This window comes from Rana temporaria, chromosome 12 (assembly GCF_905171775.1).
Source record: "Rana temporaria chromosome 12, aRanTem1.1, whole genome shotgun sequence".
Lineage (NCBI taxonomy): Eukaryota > Metazoa > Chordata > Amphibia > Anura > Ranidae > Rana > Rana temporaria.
In genome coordinates this window covers 106,358,209-106,385,146 of record NC_053500.1, presented here as the reverse complement: position 1 = coordinate 106,385,146, position 26,938 = coordinate 106,358,209, and the positions used below count along the sequence as shown (strand labels likewise).

Below are 26,938 nucleotides of genomic sequence, written 5' to 3'. Positions count from 1 at the left end.
GATTTCTCTGAAGAAAGAAGGACATTTAAAAGCAAAATGGAAGGATGAGGTAAGTAAGGGAGGACTGCACTAAGGTAAAGGAAGCTATTTAGGGAAAACATTTTTTACCTTTACAACCCCTTTAAAGCGAGGATTCACCCTATTAATAAAAAAAATAAAAAAAAAATTCCCTCTAGCATAAAATGCAAAGTGTTTTAGGTATCTTCATTTGACTTGTTTAGTCTTTCCCAATACCCTGTAAAGCAGCATTCAGACTGGGAGAAGGGGGCAGAAAAATGAGCTCATCAGTTGGCTGCTTCTTTCACTCTCAGGTCAATAGGTGGAGGTGAGAACAACCAAAGGCAAAACTGCAGGTGAGAAAGATCAGGTGCTGTGTGGCAGAAGTGTGCAATTCTCAGGACTGAGATCTAAATTCGTCCTGTCCTGGGGTGATCACGCTCACTCACTGTACTGTATGTATGGAGTAGCAGTGCCATCCCCCTTGGTGGCTCTCCTTTTGTGGACAACAAACACATCCTCTCCTTATGTCATTACACAGAGGGAGGTAGCTGGAAAGGCTCATAACCTTGTTTGAGTTTTCAGTGCAGTACACAAGATTACTGGCAGGATTACCAGGTATTTTATGTACCTGCAGAAATTGTACTTAACCTGAAAATGGGAAAATGTAGCTACAGGATCTATGGACAATGTCCCTTTTTTTTTTGTTCTTGAGTTTTAGGGTTGCACCGATGCCACTTTAAGACCAAGTACAAGTACCGATACTTCCCCCCCACAAGTATTCGTTGATGCCAATAATTTTGTTTTCTAATGTCACCTGACAGTGGCAATAATATGAAGCCACTGCACTGATGGCGCGTGTACTGTATCGGTAGTTTTTTTATTTTGTGTTTATTTTTCTTCCAATTTTTTTTATTTTTTACAATTTTATGTATAATTTTTTTTATTTATTTTTTGCAATGCTTTTCTTGTATTTTTTTTTTTGGGGGGTGGGGAGTGGACAGTGTCGGTGTGTGTTGTTTTTTTTGTTTTGTTTTGTTTTTGTTTTTGCAATGTTTTTAACTTTTAAATATTTATCACTATTTCCTTTTTTTTTTTTATATTCTTATTATCAGACCTGCGGGGGGGGGGGGGGGGGCACGCTTTGCTGAGATGTCGGGGGTTTATTTAGACCCCTGATATCTCCCCTTTGAGACCGAGAAAGGGTGGACACAGATTCCCCAGTCTTTCTCTGCAGCCTGAAGATGAATGGACAGGAGACAGCGGCTTTCTCTATTTATAAACTGAAGCATCATAAACACAGATTCTGATGCTGTTATGTATGGACAGATTCGTGATCATTCACAAAAGGAAGGAGCCGGTGTATATCATGTTTACCGGCTACTTCCTCCGCTCTCCATCTTGACCGATCTGGGACGGGGGAGGGGGACCGGAGGAGGAGCAGGGGACAGTCTGGGGTGATCGCTGCACTGATTACCCTCCACTGCCCAGGTATCGGATTAAGCATCGGAGCATTTGCACAAGTATACGTGCAAATGCTCTGCAACGGTGCAACCCTAGTTTAGATATTGAACACCGGATTAGAAACCTAAATCCTGTTTGATTCCAGTGTATGCAGCCTGTGCCCTTTCCCTCTGATCTTCAGCAGATAATCTTTTGTATGCGATATTGCTTACAACTTTTATGAGAATAATTTTATTGTGCTAGAGAATTATTAGCACTTTTGTGTGTCTTTCTGTGTTTCCAATTATAACGTGCTATAACATTTAATGACAGCAGGTGGCAGTACAGGCCCACGAAAGCTGACAAATGTGTGGTCATTCCAGAAAAACAATACAAAAGTACAGTATCATGTGGAGCGCATGGAATGATGTGTCACATATTTAACAATTCATATGTACATGTCTTTTTCCCTGTGTTATCTCACAGGCGTATAAGGACTTCATGTACATGGCAAAAATGTGCCCACTGCAACAAAAATGCAGCAGGTTCCTGCGGCCTGATTTGCAGGTGGATGTGGATACAGTGGGGAAAATAAGTATTTGATCCCCTGCAGATTTTAGTTGGTTTGCCCACTTACAAAGAAATGATCTATAATTTTTATCATAGCTATATTTTAAATGATGGAGACAAAATATCAACCAGAGATCCAGAAAAAGCACATGATACAAATGTTATAAATGAAAGTGGTTGTAAGCCCTACAGGTAAGCCTATAATAAGGCTTACCTGTAGCTACCCAGAATATCTCCTAAATCTGCACGGTTTAGGATATATCCCCTGTATTTGCATGTGCTGATGTCATCGGCACATGCGCACTGAAGCAGTGGCACGTATGTGCTGTTGCTTCAGTGAGTGTGCTGTTACCAGTGGGTCCCGCGCAGGTGATACGTCATCGCGGTTTCAGACAATCACAGCGCCAGAGCCTGCGATACCCGCAAGTAACTCGGGGAGAGATGTCGCCGGCTGGAGGGGGGGGTACGAGGACCGCTGCTTCAATGTAAGGTAAATGATTCATAATGACCATACTAGCTCATTATGCCTTTGTCTTGCAGGGTTTTTTTTTTTTTTTTTACAATCTTTTTAATTGCAGTTCAGTGAATAAAATAATTTATTTGATCCCCAAGTAAAACATGACTTGGTACTTGCTGGAGAAAACCTTGTTGGGAAGCGCAGAGGTCAGACGTTTTTTGTAGTTGGTTACTAGGTTTGCACACATCTCGGGAGGGATTTTGGTCTACTCTTCTTTACTGATCTTCTTCTCTAAATCCTTAAGGTTTCTTGGCTGTGATGTGGATGAGGCCCTGATACAATATCTCAGGATTACCCATTCTGCCGTTTGATTCAAATTAATAAGGTGAAATATGCAGTCCAGACAAAGAATCTACATCTCTCACCTCTCTCAGCTTCTCAGCCCAACAGAAAGTGACTTTTATTAAAAGCATAGAATCACAAATACATGCATTTGATTGGTTCACATTATACATACACACCCATTCACCCACCCCCCCTGTGTGGCTTGTCCTTGGCATGAAGCCCTCATTGGTCAGTTCATATAGGGATGGTTTCTTCTTGGAAATCCATTCTTGGGCATGCACACACACCCTTGTGAATTCACGTGTCGTAAAGAGTCCATTGTCAGCTCTGCAAATTTCCTTCCAAGCTGGTCTGAGTGAGAAAGAGGGGGGAGGGGAAGGCTTTCCTGTTACAATTGAGGAATTTAGAAAGAAGGGGTGGTTTGGGAGTGAGAGCGAAGAGTGTGGGGGGGGGTGAAATCTTCTCTGCTCTTTCTCCATTAACTCCATAACTTTTTACAATGTAATATCTGTTTCTTCATATTTTCAATGCTGGGTTCATAACTTTAAAACAATATCTGATATAAAATCCTCAAGGAAAATAAGCAGTATTGATCATTCCCATATATACGCATGTATAAAAACAAATAAACAGTATAAGGAGGAATATAGGAAAGAGAAACATTTCAGTGATTCTAATAATAAAAAGAATTAGCCTAATTTGAAAATAGGGATTTTAGCCTAATCTATCACAACTGTCTCTTGGCAACTCAAAGTTTCAGCTCCCTCCATACATTTTCTATAGGATTAAAGTATGGAGACTGACTAAGCCACTCCAGGACCTTTTGATGTGCTTCTTCTTGAGCTACTCCTTTGTTGCCTGGCAGTATGTTTTGGGTCATGCTGGAAGACCTATTTTCAATTTTCTGGCTGAGGGAAGAAGGTTCTCATCCATGATTTTACAATACATGGCCCCATCCATTGGCCCCTCAATGCGGAAATGTCAGCCTGTACCTTTAGCAGAGAAACGGCCCCAAAGCATAATGTTTCCATCTCCATGCTTGACTGTAGCTATGGTGTTCTTAGGGTCATAGTCAACATTTTTCTTCCTTCAAATGTGAGTCAAGTTCATGCCAAAGAGCTCAATTTTAGTCTCATCTGACTGCAGATCTTTCTCTAAATCATTTAGAAGCTGTTCATTGGCATGACTTTACATGTGCCTTCTTGAGGAGGGGGACTCGCCATGTTTGGAGCAAGTAAAATGCTGACTATGGCCCCAAGAATACAATTTCTACAGTCAAGCACAGAGGTGGAAACATTATGCTTTTGGGCTGTTTCTCTGTTAAAGGTACAGGCAGACTTTGCCGCATTGATGTGCCAATAGATGGGGCCATGTATTGTAAAAATTTGGATGAGAACCTTTTGCCCTCAGCCAGAACACTGTAGATGTGTCGTGGATGGGTCTTTTAGCATGACAATGACCCAAAACATACCACCAAGGCAACAAAGGAATGGCTCAAGAAGAAGCACATTAAGGTCACGGAATGGCCTAGCCAGTCTTCAGACCCTAATCTTATAGAAAATTAGTGGAGGGAGCTTAAACTTTGAGTTGCCAAGAAACCTTAAGGATTTAGAGAAGATCTGTAAATGTGCAGCGATCGGTGATGCGGGGTGTCAATTTCTCACTGAAATCTAAGGGGTTAATCCTCTGCATTGTGTAAAAAGGCTGTCTGATACTCCCCTTTCACTGTCCCCAATCCATCTCCTGATAGTACAGAGCCTTGGGGGCACTCTGCACATTCTCAGTTTGGTGTGTATTGCTAAAGGAGGTTTGTTCTTTGGAGGGGGGGGTGCATGTGATCAACACAGGGCCAATCGGCACTGTCCAGACCAGAGGGTCAGGGGTCTTGCAGACTCGTATTACATTCAGATCAGTATGAAAACTCCAAGCTTTAACCAGTGCTCAGCCACACACTAATCAAAGTCACAAGACTGCTATATACTGCTGATGATAAAAGGTATTTAGCGGTATATATTTACGAAAATTGCATTTCCATGTTCTGTGTACTTTGGGAGACTAAATATAGTGAATGCCGGGTCCATGTGACTAATAATAAAGATTGCCATCCTTGTGTAAGTACCTTGTCACACGTGTCATTCTGAAGCGCAATATTCCCATTGCAAACGTTCTGAAACTAGCAGTAAATTTATGTTGGTGTTACAGCGGCCACCGGCTGGCAACCTTCAAAGCGAAAAGTATGTCACCAGCACACCAAAGATCTCCAGAACGGGTCCAAAGCTTTCTGTAGCGATCACATCACATCATAGTTAAATAGACGTTTCGGAGCCATCAATTGTCACATGCCTGATGAAGAGGTCCCGCGTGGCTCTGAAACTTTGCTATTGTAATTAGGATGTGACCGCAAAATAAAGCTTTGCACCCTTTCTGGAGATCCTTGATGTCCTGGTGACATACTTTACACTTGGGATTCTGTTGCCGACATGTGCAGAGTTGCTCCCTCTCTGGCTGATGAGCGAGGAGTTGCTTCCTTGCTAAGAGAAATGCTGCAGAATGTTACTCACCAGCAAAGGAGCAATGTCTTGTTTATCCATCTAGCAAGGAAGCAACACAGTGGAAGCAGGTGAGTATTTCTGTGCTACAGGATTTCGAGTGCAACATCAACCTTTTGTGTATTGAGCCTCAGGCCCCATACTCACGAGCAAACATGTCTGCTGAAACTGGCCCGCAGGCCAGTTTCAGCAGACATGTTTGGTCGTGTGTGGGCGCGAGCGGGCCGAATTCCAGCAAACATTTGCCCGCCGGGCCTTTTCCCAGCAGACAAATATTCCTGGACTTGTTTTAAAACAGTCCGCTGGAATTCAGCCCGCTCGGACATGTACGGTCGTCAGTACAGACCTACCGTACATGTCCAGGCGCCCGCCGTCCCTCGCATGCGTCGAATGACTTCGACGCATGCGTGGAAGCATTTTAAAGGCGGGCCGCCCACGTCGCCGCGTCATTGTCGCGGCGACACCGCGTCATCGACGCGGCGACACCGCGGACACGCCCCGCGTATTGTTTACGCGCGGACTTCTGTACGATGGTGTGTACAACCATCGTACAGAAGCCCTCTGGCAGACATGTATGGTGGAAACGGTCCGACGGACCGCTTTCACCATACATGTTTGTCCGTGTGTACCCGGCCTCATTCAGAGCAGAGATCGGACGCAGTTTCTGATTGGATTTGTCACTTTTTTTTTTTTTTTTCTGTCTAGAGATGGCTTCAGTTAACAAGAACGGGAGCAGCTCACGTTTGCAAAGTCGAAAGCCGCCTCATCTTTCCATCACCATCCCTCCCACTGAAGGCGCCGGAGACCATAAACAGGCTCGGGTATGACTATGATCGTTTATCTGTTGTGTAAAAGTGTAGCCCAATCAGAATAAAACGGACATGGAATATTTTTTATCTACCTTATTGGCTTCTACTAATATTAATAAATATTTTATATGCCAAATAAAGAGTTACATCATAAAGGAAAACTATTGTGTATTTTTTATCAACTGATATTTTATGTCTTATTTTAGTGTGTGTGTGTGTGTGTGTGTGTGTGTGTATCATATACAGACACGCACATGCTTTTGTTTTACAGATTAACATATACACAATTTAAATTTATTACTGAGCACCATAGGATACAGCACGGCCGTTAAAGCGGAGGTCCAGCTTAAAAAATAAATAAAAATTAAGTCAGCAGCTGCAAACACTGTAGCTGCTGACTTTTAATCAGGACACTTACCTGTCCAGAGTGCCCACGATGTCGGCAGCCGAAGCCGAGCAATTGCTCGGGTCTCGGCTGCCCCACCGCCATCCTCGGTGAGGAAATCAGGAAGTGAAGCGTTGCGGCTTCGCTGCCCGATTCCCTACTGCGCATGCGCAAGTCGCGCGGCGCTATGTGAATGGGTGGATGTCTCCTGGGACACACAAGGTCCCAGAAGACATCGCTCCCCATTTCCCAGGAGGTAGCGCAAGGAGGAGAAGAAAGAAAACCCACCGCAGACAAGGAAGTGGCAGATTAGGAGATCTGCCTAGTAACAGCCACTTCTGGTAAGTATATTTAAAAAAAAAAAAAAATCTAATTTTTTGTAGCCTTTTTGGCTATTTTTTTTTTTTTTTTTTTTTTTTTTTTTAGGGTGGACTTCTGCTTTAAGTTTTGGAAGGGTGTCCCTCCCAGAACCGCATGCACCTGGAGCGATCTCTGATCACTGTCTTTCAGACACAGCTGATCACAGATCGGGGTAAAGAGCCAATCGCAGCGGCTCTTTTCCAACCACAGCTGATCACAATGTAAACACACTTGCCGAATATCGGCATTCCTTTCCTCATGCTGTCACAGCCTGAGTTGCATAGTTAGGTTAAAAAAAGACACAAGTCCATTTAGTTCAACCAATAGAAGGGAAAAAAATCCATAAAAATCATACAACCCCATATACACAATCCTATATCCACAGTTGATCGAGAGGAGGGAACAAAACCCTGCAAAGCATGATCCAATTTGTCCAGCAGTGGAAAAAAAATCCTTACTGATCCCCTAACCCTCAAGTGTATAAGGAGATATCTACACTGATAATCAGGAAACTGATCATCAGTATCCTAATTATCTGTGCTGCCCCAACAGTGCCCATCAGTGTTCATCAGTGCATCCTCTGCCCTGCTGACTCCATCCTTTGCTCCATTGACCACATATAGTTACATAGTCAGGTTGAAAAGACACATCCAGTTCAACCATAAAAAATAAAATATCATACAATCCCATATACCCAATTCTATACCCACAGTTGATCCAGAGGATACTTGGATGAATTCTGTCTCTGGGTCTGATGAGGAAGCCACAACTGTTCACTGTGAACGACGGCTGCAGCTTCTTCACCAAACCCTGAGACATGTATGGTATACCACAGCTGGGGTGGGACAAATGGGGGGGGGGGATTTTAGTCTTGCCTAGGGGCAGCACACAACCAAAATACACCACTGCTGATAACTTCCTGTACTTCTCTGTGCACATGGAAGGGTTATGGATTCGGGGTGGCATCATGTGTTCTTCGTAATTCTTCAGAAATGAAGAAGGCAGGGCTGACGACACGCGTTTTGGAATTCAGAGCTAAAACATACACTGTGTTGTCATGTCAGAGTTGGGAGCACACTACATTTCTGGTACATCAGTTATTTTTCTGAAATGCAAAGTGTTTAAAATGATAAAACGTGTGAAAATAAGCAGGAATTGCAGAAATGTACTAACTATGATTTTTTTTATTTGTGTTGTCGTGACATACACATTTAATACAGCTTTGTTGTCTTTTTTTTTTTCCTCTGCAGACTTTGACCAAACCAGTGTACCATAAAAGTGTAAGTCTTCAGGAACCCCAGCGAACAGAAGAAGAAGCCCCAAATGAAAGGCCTGGCTTCAGAAGACAAACTTCACTTTCCCAGAGCATAAGAAAGTGAGGAGGAAATCCTATTTCTATTGTCCTAAAATATTTTGTATCTATAAGTGCTAAAGGGACTTTTTTTTTTTTGCTTTTTTTAGATTTATATGTGAGCTTGATTAACTTAAAGGGGACCTTCCACCTCCCTAAGTAAAATCTTGCCCAATTCTACCTTCTCTCCACCTCATATAATCAGAAAACGCTTCGCATTCATTGAGAAAACACAAGGAATTATTTTAAAGGCATCGTAAAGGTACAAATTTTTTCCCCCCCTAAATAGCTTCCTTTACCTTAGTGCAGTCCTCCTTCACTTACCTCATCCTTCGATTTTTGCTTTTAAATGTCCTTATTTCTTCTGAGAAATCCTCACTTCCTGTTCTTCTGTCTGTAACTCCACACAGTAATGCAAGGCTTTCTCCCTGGTGTGGAGTATCGTGCTCTCCCCCTCCCTTCGACTACAGGAGAGTCAGGACGCCCACTAACACACAGCTCCTTTCTCTATCTGCAACTTAGAGAGCGTCCTGACTCTCCTGTAGTCCAAGGGAGGGGGCGAGCACGACACTCCACACCAGGAAGAAAGCCTCGCATTACTGTGTGGAGTTACAGACAGAAGAACAGGAAGTGAGGATTTCTTAGAAGAAATTGGGACATTTAGAAGCAAAATCGAAGGATGAGGTAAGTGAAGGAAGACTGCACTAAGGTAAAGGAAGCTATTTATTTAGGGAAAAATAATTGCACCTTTACCACCCCCTTTAATGGTATAGTACCATTTACAGCGTCCACAGAGGCTGATTGTATATCGCATGCATACCTGCATTGCTTCAATATATCATTCCAGGCGTGTTGGCTTTATTGCTGCACAAACCTATTTACCAGCCAAGTAAATCCCATCTTGTCCTCTTCTAATGTTTATTTTAATCTTTATGCTGCATGCCCAGACCCTCCCTGTATGTGTATGTATATGTATGTGTATATATATATATATATATATATATATATATATATATATATAATCATCAGCAGCTGGCTGTCTTTCCTGGTACTTGCAGCACCCCTACCATGAATGACACAGCTCCAGATCTTGTGTATGCGCAGACAAAAATCTGGTGCTGTGATGTACACAGAGCAAGACCTTGCTTGATTTCTGTGCTAAATGAAACTTTAGCCTCCTGGGAAGGGTGACCTGGGTGTCCCAGAAGGCTGCAGGAGTGGGCTGTTAAGTCATTTTGCACATAAGGGAGAATTGAAGAGCTCCTTGGCATTCATTTGCTAGGAGCACGAAGTACATTGCAGCCAATAAAAACAATGTATAGCTAAGTTGCCCAACAGTTTCTTTTGGAGCGAACTGCAGAATGGTCTGTAAAAGTAGCTATTTATAATCAATGCAGCAGCTACTGATCAGTTGTAGTTTTAGCAAATGGATCTTTAGCCACTTCAATACCGGGTATTTTCACCCCCTTCCTGCCCAGGTCAATTTTCAGGTTTCAGCACTGTCACGCTTTGAATGACAATTGCGCGATCAAGCAACGTGGCTCCCAAACAAATTTGACGTCCTTCTTTTCCCACAATTATAGCTTTCTTTTGGTGGTATTTGATCACCTCTGCGTTTTTTGCGCTACAAACAAAAAAAGAGCGACAATTTTGAAAAAAAAAAACACAGTATTTTTTTACTTTTTGCTATAATAAATATCCCAATTAACCACTTAACCCCCGGACCATATTGCTGGTCAAAGACCAGAGCACTTTTTGCGATTCGGCACTGCCTCGCTTTAACTGACAATTGCGCGGTCGTGCGACGTGGCTCCCAAACAAAATTAGCGTCCTTTTTTTCCCCAGAAATAGAGCTTTCTTTTGGTGGTATTTGATCACCTCTGCGGTTTTTAGTTTTTGCGCTATAAACAAAAATAGAAGTGACAATTTTGAAAAAAATGAATATTTTTTGCTATAATAAATATCCCCCCAAAATATATAAAAAAAAAACTCAGTTTAGGTCGATACGTATTCTTCTACATATTTTTCGTAAAAAAAAAATCGCAATAAGCGTTTGATTGGTTTGAGCAAAAGTTATAGCGTTTACAAAATAGGGGGTATCATGGTAATGGGAAAGAAAATAGTTTACTCAGGCAAACCCCTCCCTCCCACAGAGCTGATTATTCTGTGATTGGCCACAGCCGAAGTCACCTGTCCTGGAGGCAACTTCAAGTCGTGTTGTAAGTTGCGCTAAGTCATGCTGAAGTCGCCTCCAAATCGCCATGCAAAGTCGCGCTGTAAGTCGCGTTGCCCCTGTGTGAACCGGCACTTACCATAATTTCTATGAATTTTTTTTTTTACCCCAGCATGAGAGACTAAATGGTCCTGATGAAGTGGCCCTTGCCCACGAAACGCAGCGACCCATTTCATGCCAACTAAGAGGATCTCTATGCTTTAGGGTTTCCTTTTTTGGGGTGAAGTTCCCTTTCAAATTAAAAATTAAAGAAAGAAAAAACCCTGTGAGCAGGCAGGCGCTTTATTGCAGCTTTAGAAACGGGGTGAAAATGGTGTGAACACGAAGCAGGAAATCGACAGTAACCAAAAAAATTATAATTGGTGTATGTAAGAAAAGAGATTCTTGAAATAATTTAGCAATGAACACGTCTACCATACACATGTAATGTGGTGTGCTTACTTGATGGTTTCCAGCGGAAGTGGCTGAGGACTTTATTAAGCTGTATTACCACCCTGGCTCTCTTTCTGTGAACCCTTTCCATTATCCTGGTTTTTAGATACATTCAACTGTAATATGTGAGCTTTTAAAGTCGGGAGCAGACTACACATCACGGCTTTTAGAAGCCACATCCCTACTCCCCTACTAGCTAGACGTTTGCATGCATTTGGTATATTGAAAACATTTTGTGGATTTCCAGGAAAGCCGTGTTCTGCTGAGACTACGCTGTGTAATAAAAGAGGGAGGAAGTAGAAGCGCCACACTCATAGATTAGAGTCCAAAAGTATTTTATTCCTTCAGAGGCAGTCAGTGTGTTTTGAGGGGTGCAAAGCTGCCCTCTTCATCAGAACTAAGCAAATGTAATGTAATATATATATATTTTTTTTCATGGGGGTGTATGGATATGTTTATGTAGAACCCCTGATTTTTTTTTTTTTTTTTTTTTTTAAGGCTCCAATCTACTAACACCCTCACAAACAAATGTTGTCCTGTTGCAGGTCCTCATTGAAAGATTTTGCTATTTGCAAAATGATTTTTATTTTCCCTTGAAGCTTATGGGTTTAATTCCTCCCAGGCAGTGCCGGCCCAAGACATTGTGCTGCCTGGGACCAAGAATGAAATGCTGCCCCCCCAGAAAAAAAATCACGCCAACCAAAAGGCCCCCACATTTATTATTTTATATCATGATAACTAAAGGGGACCCGTCATGGCTCTATACATGTATATAGGAGTATAAAGAGGACCTGTCATTTCTCTTTACGTGTAAAGGAATATCAAGAGGACCTGTCATGGCTCTATAAATGTATATAGGACTATAAAGAGTACTTGACATGGCTCTATACATGTATAAAGGAGTATAACGAGGGCCTGTCATGGCTCTATAGATGTATAAAGAGAACCTGTCATGGCTCTATACATGTATATAGAGGACCTGTCGAGACTCTTTACATGTAAAGGAATATAAAGAGGACCTGCCATGGCTCTATAGATGTATAAAGAGGGCCTGTCATGGCTCTATACATGCATATAGGTGTATAAAAGGACCTGCCATGGCTCTATACATGTATCCAGGAGTATAAATGGACCTGTGAATTGCCCGCGGCCACAATGTCTTTTGCGCAAACTAATCAATGTACGCTAATTGTGTTTTTTTTTTGTTTTTTTGGTACCAAAAATATGTAGAAGAATACATATTGGCCTAAACTGAAGAAAATAGTTTATTTTTATAAATTTTGGGGATATTTATTCTAGCAAAAAGTTAAATATATATTTACAGCACAAAAAAATAAAAACCGCAGAGGTGATCAAATATCACCAAAAGAAAGCTCTATTTGTGGGAAAAAAAGGACATCAATTTTATTTGGGTGGCAGAACGGGCTGGCGGGTATCAGTATGCTGCCCCCCTAAAAGTGCTGCCTGGTACCCATGGTACCACCCGGTCCCATCATAGGGCCGGCCCTGCCCCCAGGGACACTGTGTTGAGTCGGTGGATTTTCTCTAAGTGCTCCTGTTTCCTCCCACAACCCTAAAATAACCCGGAGGTTAAAATTAATCTAAGTCAAATTATATGAAACTGTGGTAAGGAGATCAGATCAGATCCTCCTTGTTGCTAGAGATGAGCTGACTCTTTTCTCTTTACAGGGGCACAGCCCAGTGGTTTGGCGTAAGCAATGATTGGGAAGGAAAGCGACAACAGTGGCAACGTAAAAGCCTTCATCACTGCAGCCTCCGATATGGAAAGCTTAAACCTCAGTATCAGAGGGATATGGAACTGCCCAGCCAGGAAACGCCCTCCTTCCAGGCCACAGAGTCCCCTGCCACTTGCCGAATGCCCAAGGTATGTTTACCTTTAAATCTTGCCAGAAGGTTTAACCAGCATTTCCCAATTAGAGTCTTGTCAGAAAACTGATCAAAGGAGAAAATTTGGATGTCTAAAGCAATGATTGTGTCTCAGTGTGGTTCACTTGGGTCAGAAAATTTGTCAAATCACACAGTTTATCATTCGTTCTGAACATCTAAAGTATCCATAACAAAAACAAATCCATAACAAAAAAGCAGACCCTATACTTAAGAGTACACACCCTCCCCTTTAAAACCTTAATTGATGCCTCTGCTGAATGTACAGTTGTGCTCATAAGTTTACATACCCTGGCAGAATTTGTCATTTTCATTTTTCAGAGAATATGAATGACACAAAAACTTTTCTTTCACTCATGGTTAGTGTTTGGCTGACGCCATTTATTATCTATCAACTGTGTTTACTCTTTATAAATCATAATCACAACAGAAACTACCCAAATAGCCCTTATCAAAAGTTGACAAACCCTGGTAATTTTGGTCTCATAACATGCATGCAAGTTGACACAAAGGGGTTTGAATGTCTATTAAAGGTAACATCCTCATCTGTGATCTGTTGGCTTGTAATTGGTGTGTGTGTGTGTGTGTATAAAAGGTAAATGAGTTTCTGGACTCCTGACAGATCCTTACATCCTTCATCCAGTGCTGCACTGATGTTTCTGGATTCTGAGTTATGGGGAGAGCAAAATAATTGTCAAAGGATCTGCGGGAAAAGGTAGTTAAACTGTATAAAACAGGAAAGGGATATAAAAAGATATCCAAGTAATTGAGAATGCAAATCAGCAGTGTTCAAACTCTAATCAAGAAGTGGAAAATGAGGGGTTCTGGCTGAAACCAAACCACGGTCAGGTAGACCAACTAAAATTTGAGCCACAACTGCCAGGAAAAGTGTTTGCGATGCAAAGAAAAAAACACAAATAACTTCAGATGTGTTGTATTGTGGCTGTTTCAAGATGCACAATAAGGAGTCACTTGAATAAAGATGGGATGCATGGTCAAGTCGCCAGAAGAAAGTCATTATTACGCAAATGCCACAAAGTATCTCACTTACAATACACCAAACAGCACAAATAAACAAAAAGCCGCTGGCAGAGTCGGGATCTGGATCACTGAACAGTTCAGGAGGCAGCAGTGGTGATGTGACTGTAAAGAAAAAAGTACCCGTGAAGTTGGTGAAATCCCGTTGCATGCAATATAAGCCCAATATTGTTAAGCCAAGGTCGTGTCGCTACTGGTCCTGTCCTGTGACTTCTGGGAAATCCAAAGGCCGTGGCTGGGCTATAGCCAATTGCTCTGATTACTTGCCATCTGGTAAGAGGCTCATTATTCTCGGTGGAGGGATCTCACGATTTGTATGATATGTCACCGGGTGATTGAAAGATCCAGTATTATAACACGAGCAACGTCTAAGGAATTACATTTGTCGGATGTTATATTGGGAGCTTATGCTTATCAATATAAGGACTCTTTTTTGGACTTTCTGTTAACCTCTCTCTCTAAAAGAAGAGGTTTTTTCATACTTACTTGGCGCGGCTTTTTGTTTATTTATGTTGATTGTGTACTTCGCACGATAGCTGCTGCCTTGAAATCATTGTGTTGTAGCGCAGTTTTTGTGTTTTTTCAATACACCAAACGGCACAAAGACGATCCTCAAACCTTCTGGCACAGTCATTTGGAGTGATGAGACCAAAATGTAGCCTTTTGGCCAAAACCATAACCACTACATTTGGAGAGGTGTCAACAAGGCCTATGATTAAAGGTACACCGTTCCTACTGTGAAACACGGAGGTGGATCGCTGATATTTTGGGGATGTGTGAGCTACAATGGTACAGGAAATTTGGTCAAAATTTATGGAAAGATGAATACAGTAAGTTATAAAAAAAATACTGGAGGAACAGGAAGCTGCGCATGGGACGCACTTGGACATTCCAACATGACAATGATCCAAAACACAAGGCCAAGTCGACCTGTCATTGGCTACAGTAGAATAAAGTGAAGGTTCTGGAGTGGCCATCTCAGTCTCCTGACCTCAATATCATTGAGCCACTCTAAGGAGATCTGAAAGGTGCAGTTCATGCAAGACAGCCCAAGAATTTACAGGAACTGGAGGCTTTTTGCCAAGAGGAATGGGCAGCTTTACCATCTGAGAAGATAAAGAGCCTCATCCACAATTACCACAAGAGACTTCAAGCTGTCATTGATGTCAAAAGGGGACAATACACGGTATTAAGTGGGGTATGTAAAATTTGGATCCGGGTCATTTGGGTAGTTTCTGTTTTGTCATTATGATTTATAAAGGGTAAACACAGTTGATTGTTATCATTCATATTCTCTGAAAAATGGCCAAGAAATCATAAATTCTGCCAGGATATGTAAACTTATGAGCAAAACTGTATATTACAGAAACTTATAGCTGGACATTGGCTGATTTTGGTCCTGAAGAACACTGGGTTGGGGATTTTTTTTTTCATGCACTTTATCAGAAGTATGAATGTAGCCTTAACTGTTGGATTCAAAATTTTTATCTTGGAGTGCAGAGTTTGACAAGCAGCACCACCTGTCAAACCTGCCCCTTGAGTTCAGTGGGGCTCTGCCACAATCCTATGCAGTGCATGCGATTGTAGCAGGTAGTGCAGCATTACAGGGGTTAAAGTAGTTCTAAAGGCTTTTTACCTACATGCATTCTGTGCATGAAGGTAAAAAACCTTAAGTGTACAGCTACCCCCTCAGGCCCCCTAGTTCTTGCCTAAGCCTGGTCCGGCAATGTGCACAAGAGCCGAGGCTCTCCTGGGTATTTCCTCCCTCATTGGCCTCTGAGATGCAGGAGCCATTGGCTCTCACTTGCTGTCTTATGGACACAGAAGTGTCTCTGGAGCAAACACACACATAGCAAGCAGCTTGCTTGCTTGCTCGGGTCCCCGGGGCACTCTCTGGGACCCGAGAAGAGGGGGATCGGGTCTGCTTTGTGCAAAACCATTAAGCAGGTAAGTGTAACATGTATGTTTTTTTTTTTTTTTTTTAATGGCTTTACAAACACTATAAATCATGCAGTGAGGAGGCGATATTACACCTCACTACCTATCAAATGCCCTTGCTATTCAGATGGCCCCTCAGGACACCCAAAAAGGAGCCCCAACACTTTAACACTTTTCTCACTTTTAGCCTAGATTCACACTGACTGCAGGAATGAAATCATGCAAGTTTAGCTGAACTCGCACAATTTCATTCCCACATGTCAGTCCCGACTTCGGGGGCGACTTTAAGACATCTGTACCAGTTTCAGCACAGATGTTAATGGAAATGGCACCCTGAAATCGCCAAAAGTAGTACAGGATCTACTTTTGAAAATCAGTGCGGCGCTGCAAATGCAGTGTCGCACCAATTTAAACGCTGCAATTGCCGCTGATTTGGCATGCCAAATCGCATCAATGTGAACCAGGGCTCACTGTTCATTAAGGATGGGGGTTTGCACAGGTGCTTTGTCATTGTAGACCTCCTGGTCTAGAGTACTGGGTCTTACTTCTCATTGGGGTACAACCAAATGCGAAAATGGTTTGTACCTAAATGGATGTTCTGCTGGACCTTTTAGTTGGAACTGTTGCGCTGCGAATTCCTTAATCACAAATAATGCATAATTCATTACAAATGTTAATGTGAAGGAAGATTTAAGAAGCCATGACCATAACAAGATTTTTATTTATTTTTTGTTAACCTGCACCTACAGGAAATACAAAAACACTCAAACCAACTCGATCAGTCTAAATAAAAATGTAAACCTTTGCGGTCTTGGAGAGCTATAGGCATTGCTGTACAAGTCCAGATTGTTATTAGTATGCATCAGATACCCAGTCCTCCTGCTGGGCTCTGTGGTTCCTTCTGCCATCCAAAGTGTCTGTACATGATCAGTGATGTAGCGGCTGCGAGGAGAATAAATGGCGCTCAGCAGGAATACAGGCGTCCAACACATCAAGAAGCTTCTGATACCATCGGTCCCCCTAGCTCTTCAAGAGACCTGAAATTTAACATAATATCAATTTGGTTATTTTGTCTTTTGGTTGGACTTTATGGAATTGTGTCTCTGTTAATAAGTAACTGTTGGTTCTGTGTATGAAAGATTTCAATAGTAAGATTTATGCAAAAGTTACCTTCTGTGTTTTCACTAACTTCTTCTCTCTTTTTTTTTTTATTTTTTTTTATTTTTTTCCCCTTATCAGATTGTTGATCCATTGGCACGGGGGAGGGCCTTTCGTCAACCTGATGAGGTGGATCGGCCACGAACCCCTCACGTAGGAGTTGCCCCAGTGACCCCTGGAGTCCTATCACTAACCTCTTTCACCAGTGTGCGTTCAGGCTATAGCCGTTTTCCAAGACGGAAGAGAGAGAGTGTGGCGCACATGAGTTTCCGTGCTGCAGCCGCTATTATAAAGGTGAGTTACACTCAGTCTGTTCAGTGACCTTCAATTTTGGAGATGGAAAACCCTGCATCAGAGCTTGGATTCACCCTACCAATTACATTTTGAGATATTAAAGGGTAGCCAATCTCTAACCATTACCTTTTGTATTTGGTCTGTTAAATCAACTGAAACGTTTTGTTATATCTGTTCCATAAGTGTAATTGAATACCTGGTGATCCTTTCAGAAAACCTAAGAGCCAATATCTTCTGTGCTCTCTGCCTGTGTTGCACTCTTTATTAGTGAAGTGGTTTCCAGCTTTCTCTGAGAACTACAGAAGCCCCCTTCCCCATGCTATGGAGTAAAGGAGAGGGGGGAATTCTTGTAATCCTATCCTAGGTCCTAGGGTGACAACACTGCTTCTCTACAGATGTACAGTTAGTGAACGTTGTCACCCTAGGACAGGAAGAGTGTTGCTGGCAAGTTTGCCAGGTAAAAAGAAATGGGAGAAAAATTAAGAAAACTGATGCAGCAACCAAACATGGAAGGTTAAGCAGCATTTATTACATTTTCTTTTAGGTACTGTAAACCTGAACATGCACATGAATGTTTACATTATGTGCACAATTTTGTGTTGATCATTTAAATAGTGTTTATAAAAATGTAATGCAGAACTAATCCAAACACATTAATACGCAAATGCAAGAACAGTTCGTGAATATCTGTGTCAATATTATGTGAAACTCCAAAAAAAAAAAAACAAGGTCCATGAAATGATCACAAGAGTCCTTCTGTGTCAGTGTTAAAGACAAAAAAAGTAATCTTCCAATGTGCTCAACTACATGAACTCCACTCCATTGTGCCACACGTGAGGGCATACCAGAGCCATAACCCCCATTTAATGAGTATTGAATATTGCGCATAGATGTTGCAACCACCACGGGATCAATGTAGTTATCAAATTCCACCATGTCTCTCAAGAAATCCCCTCCGAACATCGTGTGCATGGGAAGAGAGAAAAGAGCCAAGTGCTCCCAATATTGTAAATCTGATATTAAATGTAATTAAAAATAGGTTAAAGACACTCTCATAAAATAATAACAATAGCGCTATGTATCCACAGTGAATTGGGTGATGATGCCACGACGTCCCACTCTACACTACACATTTCGTCACAAATGACGTCACCGGGAATTTGTGATGAAAAATGAAGGAAGAAGTCGGACCGAAGTGTACGGATTGGGTCCTGATTCACTGTGAATACATAGCACTATTGTGTGTGGGGTTTTTTGTTACTCAAATATTAAATATTATTAGAAAAAGAATAACACTATTGGGAGCGCTTGGCTCTTTTTTTCCTTTTCCCATGCATGTGATGTTCTGAGATGATTTTATAGAGAAATGTGATAGAATTTGATAGCTACATTGATCCTATGGCATTTGTAACATCTATGTGCAATATGACTACTCATTAAAGGGGGGTCATGGCTCTCTGGTAAGCCTCCAGGTGTGGTGAAGTAGATCTAGTTGAGCACATTGGAAGATAACTTTTTCGTGTTTCACATTTTGACACAGAAGGACTTTTCGGTGATCATTTCATAGACAGTTTTTTATTGGAGTTTCACATATTATCGTCACAGATCTTCACTAATTATTCTCGCAGTAAAGTAATATTGGGTTTCCATAAGCGCAACACTTTTTTTTTTTTTTTTTTTTTTTATATATACATATGGCACTTTAGTATTGTTTTTCATTCTTCCATCTATTAAATCCTCTGCCCTTGTTGTTTTAACTTTGGATAGTAAAACATTTTTTCTGCCAGTAAATACCTTTATACAGCCCACTTTCTGTTTGTCTGGTCATTAGCCTAGGCTTATGACATCATGCATAGCGCTCTCTCTCTCTCTCTCTCTCTCTCTCTCTCTCTCTCTCTCTCTCTCTCTCTCTCTCTCTCTCTCTCTGAGTTTGCCGGATAGGGGGGGTGAGTTATAAGAGGGCTAATGAGAGCTGGAGGTGTGCCTCTGTGTCTGTGTAAATCCAGGAAGTGAACAGGCAGCAGCTTCACCTGCCCACAGTTAAAATTATTGCAGCCATACTTGGTAGGGGGAGATTTCAGCATATTTGGCAAGTACAGAATCACAGTATATATAAAATAATTTGCAAAGTGGTTGGAGGGAAGCTTCAGCATTGCAAAGATGTTTTTATTACAAATTATGAGAGCAGCCAGCAGTTCCTCCTTTAAGGGTTAGACCCCATTCACACCTTCGCGTTTTGTCGCATGTAGCGCGACGCGAACAAACGCCAGAGGGACGAAAAGCAATGAAAGTCAATGGGGATGGTTCACATCTGAACGCTGATGCGCCTGACGCGCATCGCCTGTAGTCAAAAGAAGTTCTGGACCCTTTTCTGTCGCGCAATACGCGCGATATGCGCGTATTTGAGCGTTTTTGGTTTTCCATTGAAATCAATGTAAAACGCCAGATACGCGCGTATTGCGCGACAACAAGCGTTTGCTACAGGCGTTTTGTCAATAGAACTTGTCGCCCATGCAGAAGATTTAAAAAATCTACCAACATAGCAACAAGTGATGAAAAGATGATAGTTTTTCCTATTGGCTAAAAAAAAAACGTCTAAGTACAAAAACGTCGGACAACGCTGTATGCAAACGCGCATATTAGCATGAATACGCGCGAAAAAAACGCCTAAAAAAAACGCCGGAAAACGACGCTATTGCCTACGCCTAGGTGTGAATGCAGCCTTATTTATATGATAGATCTAATATTGTGCGCAAGCTGCTTTTTTTTTTTTTTTTTTTTTTTTTTTTTTTGTATTCTTTTATTTTTTGCTGTGACTATGTTTGTATGACCTTGAAGTTGAGAGATGCATACAATGAGGGGAAACAAGTATTTAAATCCCTACTGATTTTGTAAGTTTGCCCACTGACAAAAAAATAAATCCGTTTACATTTTTTAATGGTAGGTTTATTTTAACAGTGAGAGACAGAATAACAAAGAAAATATCCAGAAAACGCATTTCAAAAAAGTTATAAATTTGATTTTAATGCATGAAATTAGTATCAATCAGCAAGATTTCTTTCTCCCAGGTGTCTTCTATACAGGTAACAAGCTAAGATTAGGAGCATTCTCTGAGGCTGGGTTCACACTACTACACTACTTTCATCCTACTTTGCTCTGCTACATTGGTCCTACATTTATCCTACATTGGTCCTACATCCATCCTACTTTCATGAACAGGATACTACTTTGGTCCGACTTCAATGATATTCAATGGGCCTGAAGTAGGATCAATGTAGGACCAAAAGTAGTACAGGGAGCATTTTCAAAGTCGGACCGACTTGTGTAGGACGCTACAAGACGCTCTCATAGGGAAACATTGAACACAGAGCAAAGTAGGATGAAAGTAGTGTAGTAGTGTGAACCCAGCCTAAGAGTGTTCCTGATCTCAGCTTGTTGCTTGTATAGAAGACACCTGTCCCCAGACGCAATCAATCAATCTGATTCCCAATCTCTCCACCATGGCCAAGACCAAGGAGCTGTCCAAGGATGTCGGGGACAAGATGGTAGACCTACAGAAGGCTAGAATTGGCTACAAGACCATCGCCAAGCAGCTTGGTGAGATGGCGACAACAGTGCGCTTATTTGCAAATGGAAGAAACACAAAATAACTGTCAATCTCCCTCAGTCTGGGGCTCCATGCAAGATCTCACCTCGTGGAGTTTCAGTGATTATGAAAGCAGTGAGGAATCGGCCTACAACTACATGGAAGAATCTTGTCGATGATCTCAAGGCAGTTGGGACCATAGTCACCAAGAAAACTGGTAAAACCCTATGCCGTGAAGGACTAAAATATTGCAGCGCCCTCAAGGTCCCCCTAATCAAGAAAGCACATGTACAGGCCCTTCTGAAGTTTGCTAATGAACATCTGAATGATTCAGAACAGAAAGTGTTGTGGGCAGATGAGACTATAATCAAGCTTTTTGGCATCAACTCAACTCGCTGTGTTTGGAGGATGAGGAGGAATGCTGCCTTTGACCCCAAGAACACCATCCCCACCGTCAAACATGGAAGTGAAAACATTATGCTTTGGGGGCGTTTGTCTACTAAGGAGACAGGACAACTTCACAGCATCAAACGATGTACCTGTACCATCAAATCTTTGAGAACCTTCTTCCCTCAGCCAGGGCATTGAAAATGGGTCGTGGATGGGTATTCCAAAATGAATATGACCCAAAACACACGGCCAAGGCAACAAATGAGTGGTTTAAGAAGAAGCACATGAAGGCCCTGTAGTGGCCTAGCCAGTCTCCAGACCTTAATCCCATAGAAAATATGTGGAGGGAGCTGAAGGTTTGAGTTGCCAATTGTCAACCTCAAAACCTTAATGACTTGGAGAGGATCTGCAAAGAGGAGTGGAACAAAATCCCGCCTGAGATGTGTGCAAACCTGGTGGCCTACAAGAAACGTCTGATCTGTGATTGCCAACAAGGGTTTTGCCACCAAGTACAAAGTCCTGTTTTGCAAAGGGATCAAATACTTTTACTTATTAAAATGTAAATCAATTTCTAACTTTTTTTAAATGTGTTTTTTCTGATTTTTTTTTTTTTTTATGTTCTGTCTCTCACTGTCAAAATATACCTACCATTAAAATTATAGTCCGATCATTTCTTTGTCAGTAGGCAAACGTACAAAATCAGCAGGGGATTAAATACTTTTTTCCCTCACTGAACTGACTGCTGCTGCAAGGTGCTCAAGTATTGTGGGCCATCAAGATCATAATTACTCCTCATGTCATGATTTTTAATGGGTTCTTCTTTTTATCATCTTTTTGGCTGGAGTTCTGCTTTAGAAAATAATTAGCCAAACCCCAATATACTTTGCTTAATTAATCTCAGGAAGGATTCTTTAAAAAAAAATAAAAAATAAAAATCTTCAATTGGTTATTTTCTTAATGTGCATGCATGTGCTATGTTTTGACTAAGCTGCCAGCATGGTGCATTTTACATTTACTTTACCATACATGTGTATATGCACATATGTCAAGCACTGCAGCTTAATATTCTGACATGATATGTACTGCAGATATAAAATGCAACATGTAGAATTTTATTTAAAATTTGAATTGATTTTCCAGGGTCGCCCCATACTAGACACTCCTCACAGCAGGAAAGCCGGACAGAAGAGAAGCTTTGCCTATCCAAGCTTTATGGATGAGGACACAGTAGATGCCCCAGATACTCTGGATTCCTCCTTCTTCAGTAAGGCAAGAAACTTTCTGATTATGTAATAAAACTTGTTTTCAAGATTCACAGCACAGAAAGCACATATAAAGCTCTAACAGAGGTACGGGTTAAGCACTCAACACCAGCATCATCATCCTAACATAAATGCACCAAAATTGTATACTGCAGTTTCAGTACATAAGTGTAAGGTGAGGTTAAATGGACAATTTAAAGGGAATTGATAGTATTATATTATGTTGGGCACTAAAAGTAAAATAAAAATAAAAAATTTACTTTTTGCTGGGGGGGAATATGTCAGATTAATATTTCCAGTGTACCATTTGTAGTCAGCAGATGGTGTGCTTGAGGTGCTACACTTGACTATTCACACCATAGCACTAAAGAGCTCTGCAGAAAATTCAAATGGGTTTTGTTGCGAGTAGGACTTGTTATTTTAAGTGGTTCTAAAGGCAGAAGGTTTTTTTTTTTACCTTTTTTAAAGTGACACTAAAGCTTCGATTTAAAAAAACAAACATGTCATACTTACCTCCACTGTGCAGTTAGTTTTGGCCCCGATCCAACTGTTCTGGGGTCCCACAGCGGCTCTCGCGGCTCCTCCCCGCAAGAGCTAACCTCCTCTGGGAAGCTCTCTCCCGAGGGGGTTACCTTGTGGGTGCACTCCCATGCCATACAATCGGCATCCATAGCCGCCGAATGTATGACTCGGTCCCACCCCCCGGCGGCCGCATCATTGGATTTGATTGAGATTAGCAGGAGACAAAGGCTGCTGTGCTATCAATCTATCCAATGAAGGGCCGATCAGGCATAGGGAGAACAACGTGGGATTGCGCCCACTGAAGTTTGGGGCTCAGGTAAGTAAAACGGGGGCTTGGGGGTGGATTAAGGTGAAAAAAACCAAAGGTTTACAATTCCTTTAATGCATTGTATGCATTAAGGTAAAAAAAACCTTCTGGCTGCGGCTCCCTCCTTATGCTTACCTGAGCCCCATCTAAATCCAGAGATGTGCTTGAGAGCAGCGTCCATTCCTCGAGTGCCCTCATAGCAAGAGGTATTTGGGGGCACTCGGCAAAGGGGAGGGGCCAGGACCGCCGGCGAGGGGGGAACAAAATAAGAGGAGGGGGGGGGGGGGTCTGCTCTGTGCAAAAACATTGCACAGAACAGGTATGTAGAACATGTTTGTTATTTAAAAAATAAAAAAATCACAACCTTTTTATAATCACTTTAAATTTTATATTAATTGACAGGTTTCTGTTAAAAGATTAAATGAGAGTTGTGGCAAGCATAGCTGTTATGTTGGAGAGAAAGAAAGAGATTGACTTGTAAAGAAAATTGGAGAGTGAGGGCGAAGCTTGCCTGTTGGTTTTTAGCAGTTGTACCTCCAGTTCTCCCACTGATATTTGTTCGCCCTTTACTTTAGCGTCTCAGGATGTCGCACTTACTTGCTGCAGTCATTCTTGCATAAGGGGCAAGGCCTAAAGTCAACTCGTACTCTAGTTTAAAAGTAAAGTCTTGCTGCTCGATGGCTGATGTTACTGTTTGTTGCTAAGCTCCATCATTGACCACCACCCTTCTTCACTCCATCCAATTAGAGTACTTTTTTTTTTTTTCACTGCCATACACTGTCATTGGAAAGTGGAATAGAAGTCTGAAGGAATCGGCTGTTAAGTTGGAAAGTCAGACCAGTAATAAAGTAAATATCAGAGAGAGACACAAGCATTATATAGAACAGGGGCCTCCAAATTGCGGCCCGAGTGCCAGAAGGGGCCCTTTGCTAGCCTTTATCCGGCCCTTGTGGCACAATTCCTCCCACTGATGTGAGGCACTATATATTCCACCAATACCAATGATGGGATACTATTCCTCCTACTAATAGGGGGAATACGCCTCCTCCTTTTGGCCACCAACCCTGAGGCCATATTTATTCTCACCGATGCCGGCCCCATGACATTTTCTGCCCCTGCTGGTCACAATCTGGCCCTCCTAAAGTCTGAAGGACAATAAAGTGGCCCTTTGTTTGAAATGTTTGGAGACCCCTGATATAGAACAGCAACGTTTTTAATGTAGTACAGGTACAGATAATTTATCACAAAGTAAAAGGCCTGTCTGAGGAGCCATCAATAGAAGCTGCTGTTTTCACGCTGGGCTGCGTATTAGTTTGAGCACATGGCAGATGTGCTATTATGTGGTGGTGGCAGTTCACACATATTTGCAGATGTATGCAACAAAGACCCCTGATTTTAATATAACCTTAAGAGACGATCTAAAGTTAAAATCATTTAGCTGTCAGCTGGATTAAATGCTTGGTCATTTTTGTTTATTGCAGTAAATTGCATCATCTGTGTGCAGCTCCACTCTGCTAGTTATAAATGGATTAGATTAGAACATTGGTTTTGACTCTGCTGCACTGATCTGGAAGTAGTATGTAGCTCAGGAGTTGGAGAATGACCCCTTCCTACAGAGGCTTGGTGGCAGTATGATGGGCGAGACATAAACCATCAACTTCTGTAATCACCTCAATCTTTAGAATTTTTAAAATAAGTTAGTAGAGCTTTAGCTTTCAGCTTCCTTTTCTCTTTGCTTGGCTTTATTTTTTTTAATGACAGGTAGACCTTTAAGTGCTGTGAGATTGAGGGGTGTGATGCTGATATTTATCTTGCTTTTTCTAATTTTCTGATTGCCGTAGGTGGACATGCATGATGAAACCTTCTCTATGCCAGATGACGTTTTTGAATCTCCTCCTCTCTCTGCTGCTTACTTCCGAGCGCCTGTGACAACAACTGATGATGCTCCCATTTCAAGTGGGTGAGTATCCCTAATATCGTGCTGAGACATGTACAGCTTTGCACATTACTCTGCAATTGGAGTAAAGGTTACATCACTTGATTCTGTGTCCATTTGTAACTTCCTGTATACCAATGTAATCTGGTCTCAAAAAGCTTAAAAGTACCCCCCCAAGCCCAGTACACGCGACCGGTAATCCCGTTGGGGAAACAAAAACGTTTTCCTGGCAGGCTTGCCTTGAAAAGCCGTGTATACACACGGCCACACAAAAACCCGCCGTTCTTTTGAATGGCAAGAACGCAGTGTCTCGTCACATTCGATTCAGTCGCCGCCATCTTGCTACACCCCACACTAACATTGTATGCTACCGTGCATACAAAGTATACAGAAGACCGGTTTTCTTGGCAGGAAACTGGTCGTGTGTACAAGGGTTACGAGTCTTGTGAAGACATTGTTGTCTGCGTTGGAACTATGGGGTTGATTTACTAAAGGCAAATAAATTGTACAGTTTGCAAGTGCAGTTGCTCCAGAGCTTGGTAAATGAGTACAAGCTTCATTTGCAAAACAATACCGAATCACATGCAAAGAAATTTTTTTGCACAGAATTTGCTAAGCTCTGGAGCAACTGCACTTGTAAAGTGAACAGTCTATTTCCTTTAGAAAACCAATTCGCTGGGTGTCACTAGATGGTGTAACATTAAACAGTTCTTGTTTTACACTGATGCAGTTTTTTTTATCGGTGAGTACAAGTAACAATACTTTTCGGTCAAATACCGATACTTTGTGGTGCGTGTGCGCAAATTGCACTGCAAAGAATCGAATGCGATTTCCCCCTCTACTCCTGCGTGTATAAAAAGGAAAAGCGCCAACTAGTGGGCTGTTTATTAAAAACAGTCATTTTCTGATTAGGCAAAATTTTGGGCGTGTCAAGTCCCTCTCCCCTATATAAGCATGCAGCCATGTTTCTTTTTTTATTTTATTTTATACAAGTGAAGAAATCCTCATTTTGCCCCTAATGATATCATCACAGAGGCTGCTAGAGGGTTGACTCTCTGAAGAGGAAATGTAAGGTCCCAAAAGGTGTCCTGTGTCTAGAGGAAGTGTTGTAGGATAAATCCCTGGATCCCGCCTCAAGTGATTGCTACATCGCTGTATAGCTGTAAGGGTTATCTGAAGTGACAACGCCGATAAACCACTTCCTCAGCATGCTTGGTGATGCTGCCCTGTGTGACTGCTGAGCCTCACCACCTCTGCATTACATTAATGAACAAAATGGATTTAAGATACATTGGTGCCCTCTCTCCACTCCCAGTTGGGCAGTGAAAGATCAGACTCTTGTCCTCTACTCTCTCCTCCTATTAACATGTTCCTTGCTAGCATATTTGCATTCATCACACATATCCCAGGCACTTATTTATTCTAATTGTATTTAAAAAAAAAATTGACTCAAAGCGGATCTCCACCCTAAAGTGAAGTCGTGCTGATCGGCACCCTCCCCCCCTCCGGTGTCACATTTGACACCTTTCAGGGGGGAGGGGGTGCAGATACCTGTCTAAAGACAGGTATTTGCACCCACTTCCGGCCACACGTCACGGGCAAAAGACGTTTTTTTTTTTCTGACATCCCGTCCGTCCCCCGTTGTGTGCTGGGAACACTCGGCTCACAGCA

At 41.9% G+C, this 26,938-nt stretch overlaps 1 protein-coding gene across 1 annotated transcript in view; it reads left to right on the top strand.

The window, feature by feature from the left end:
• Positions 1–26,938, top strand: part of RHBDF2 (rhomboid 5 homolog 2) — a 183,415-nt gene that overhangs the window by 97,254 nt on the left and 59,223 nt on the right. The window contains exons 3-8 of the mRNA XM_040330100.1: positions 6,067–6,182; positions 8,166–8,290; positions 12,621–12,816; positions 17,052–17,264; positions 22,381–22,509; positions 25,173–25,291. Coding sequence (XP_040186034.1) covers positions 6,069–6,182; positions 8,166–8,290; positions 12,621–12,816; positions 17,052–17,264; positions 22,381–22,509; positions 25,173–25,291 — 896 coding nt within the window. The 5' untranslated portion in view covers positions 6,067–6,068. The remainder of the gene's footprint in view (positions 1–6,066; positions 6,183–8,165; positions 8,291–12,620; positions 12,817–17,051; positions 17,265–22,380; positions 22,510–25,172; positions 25,292–26,938) is intronic.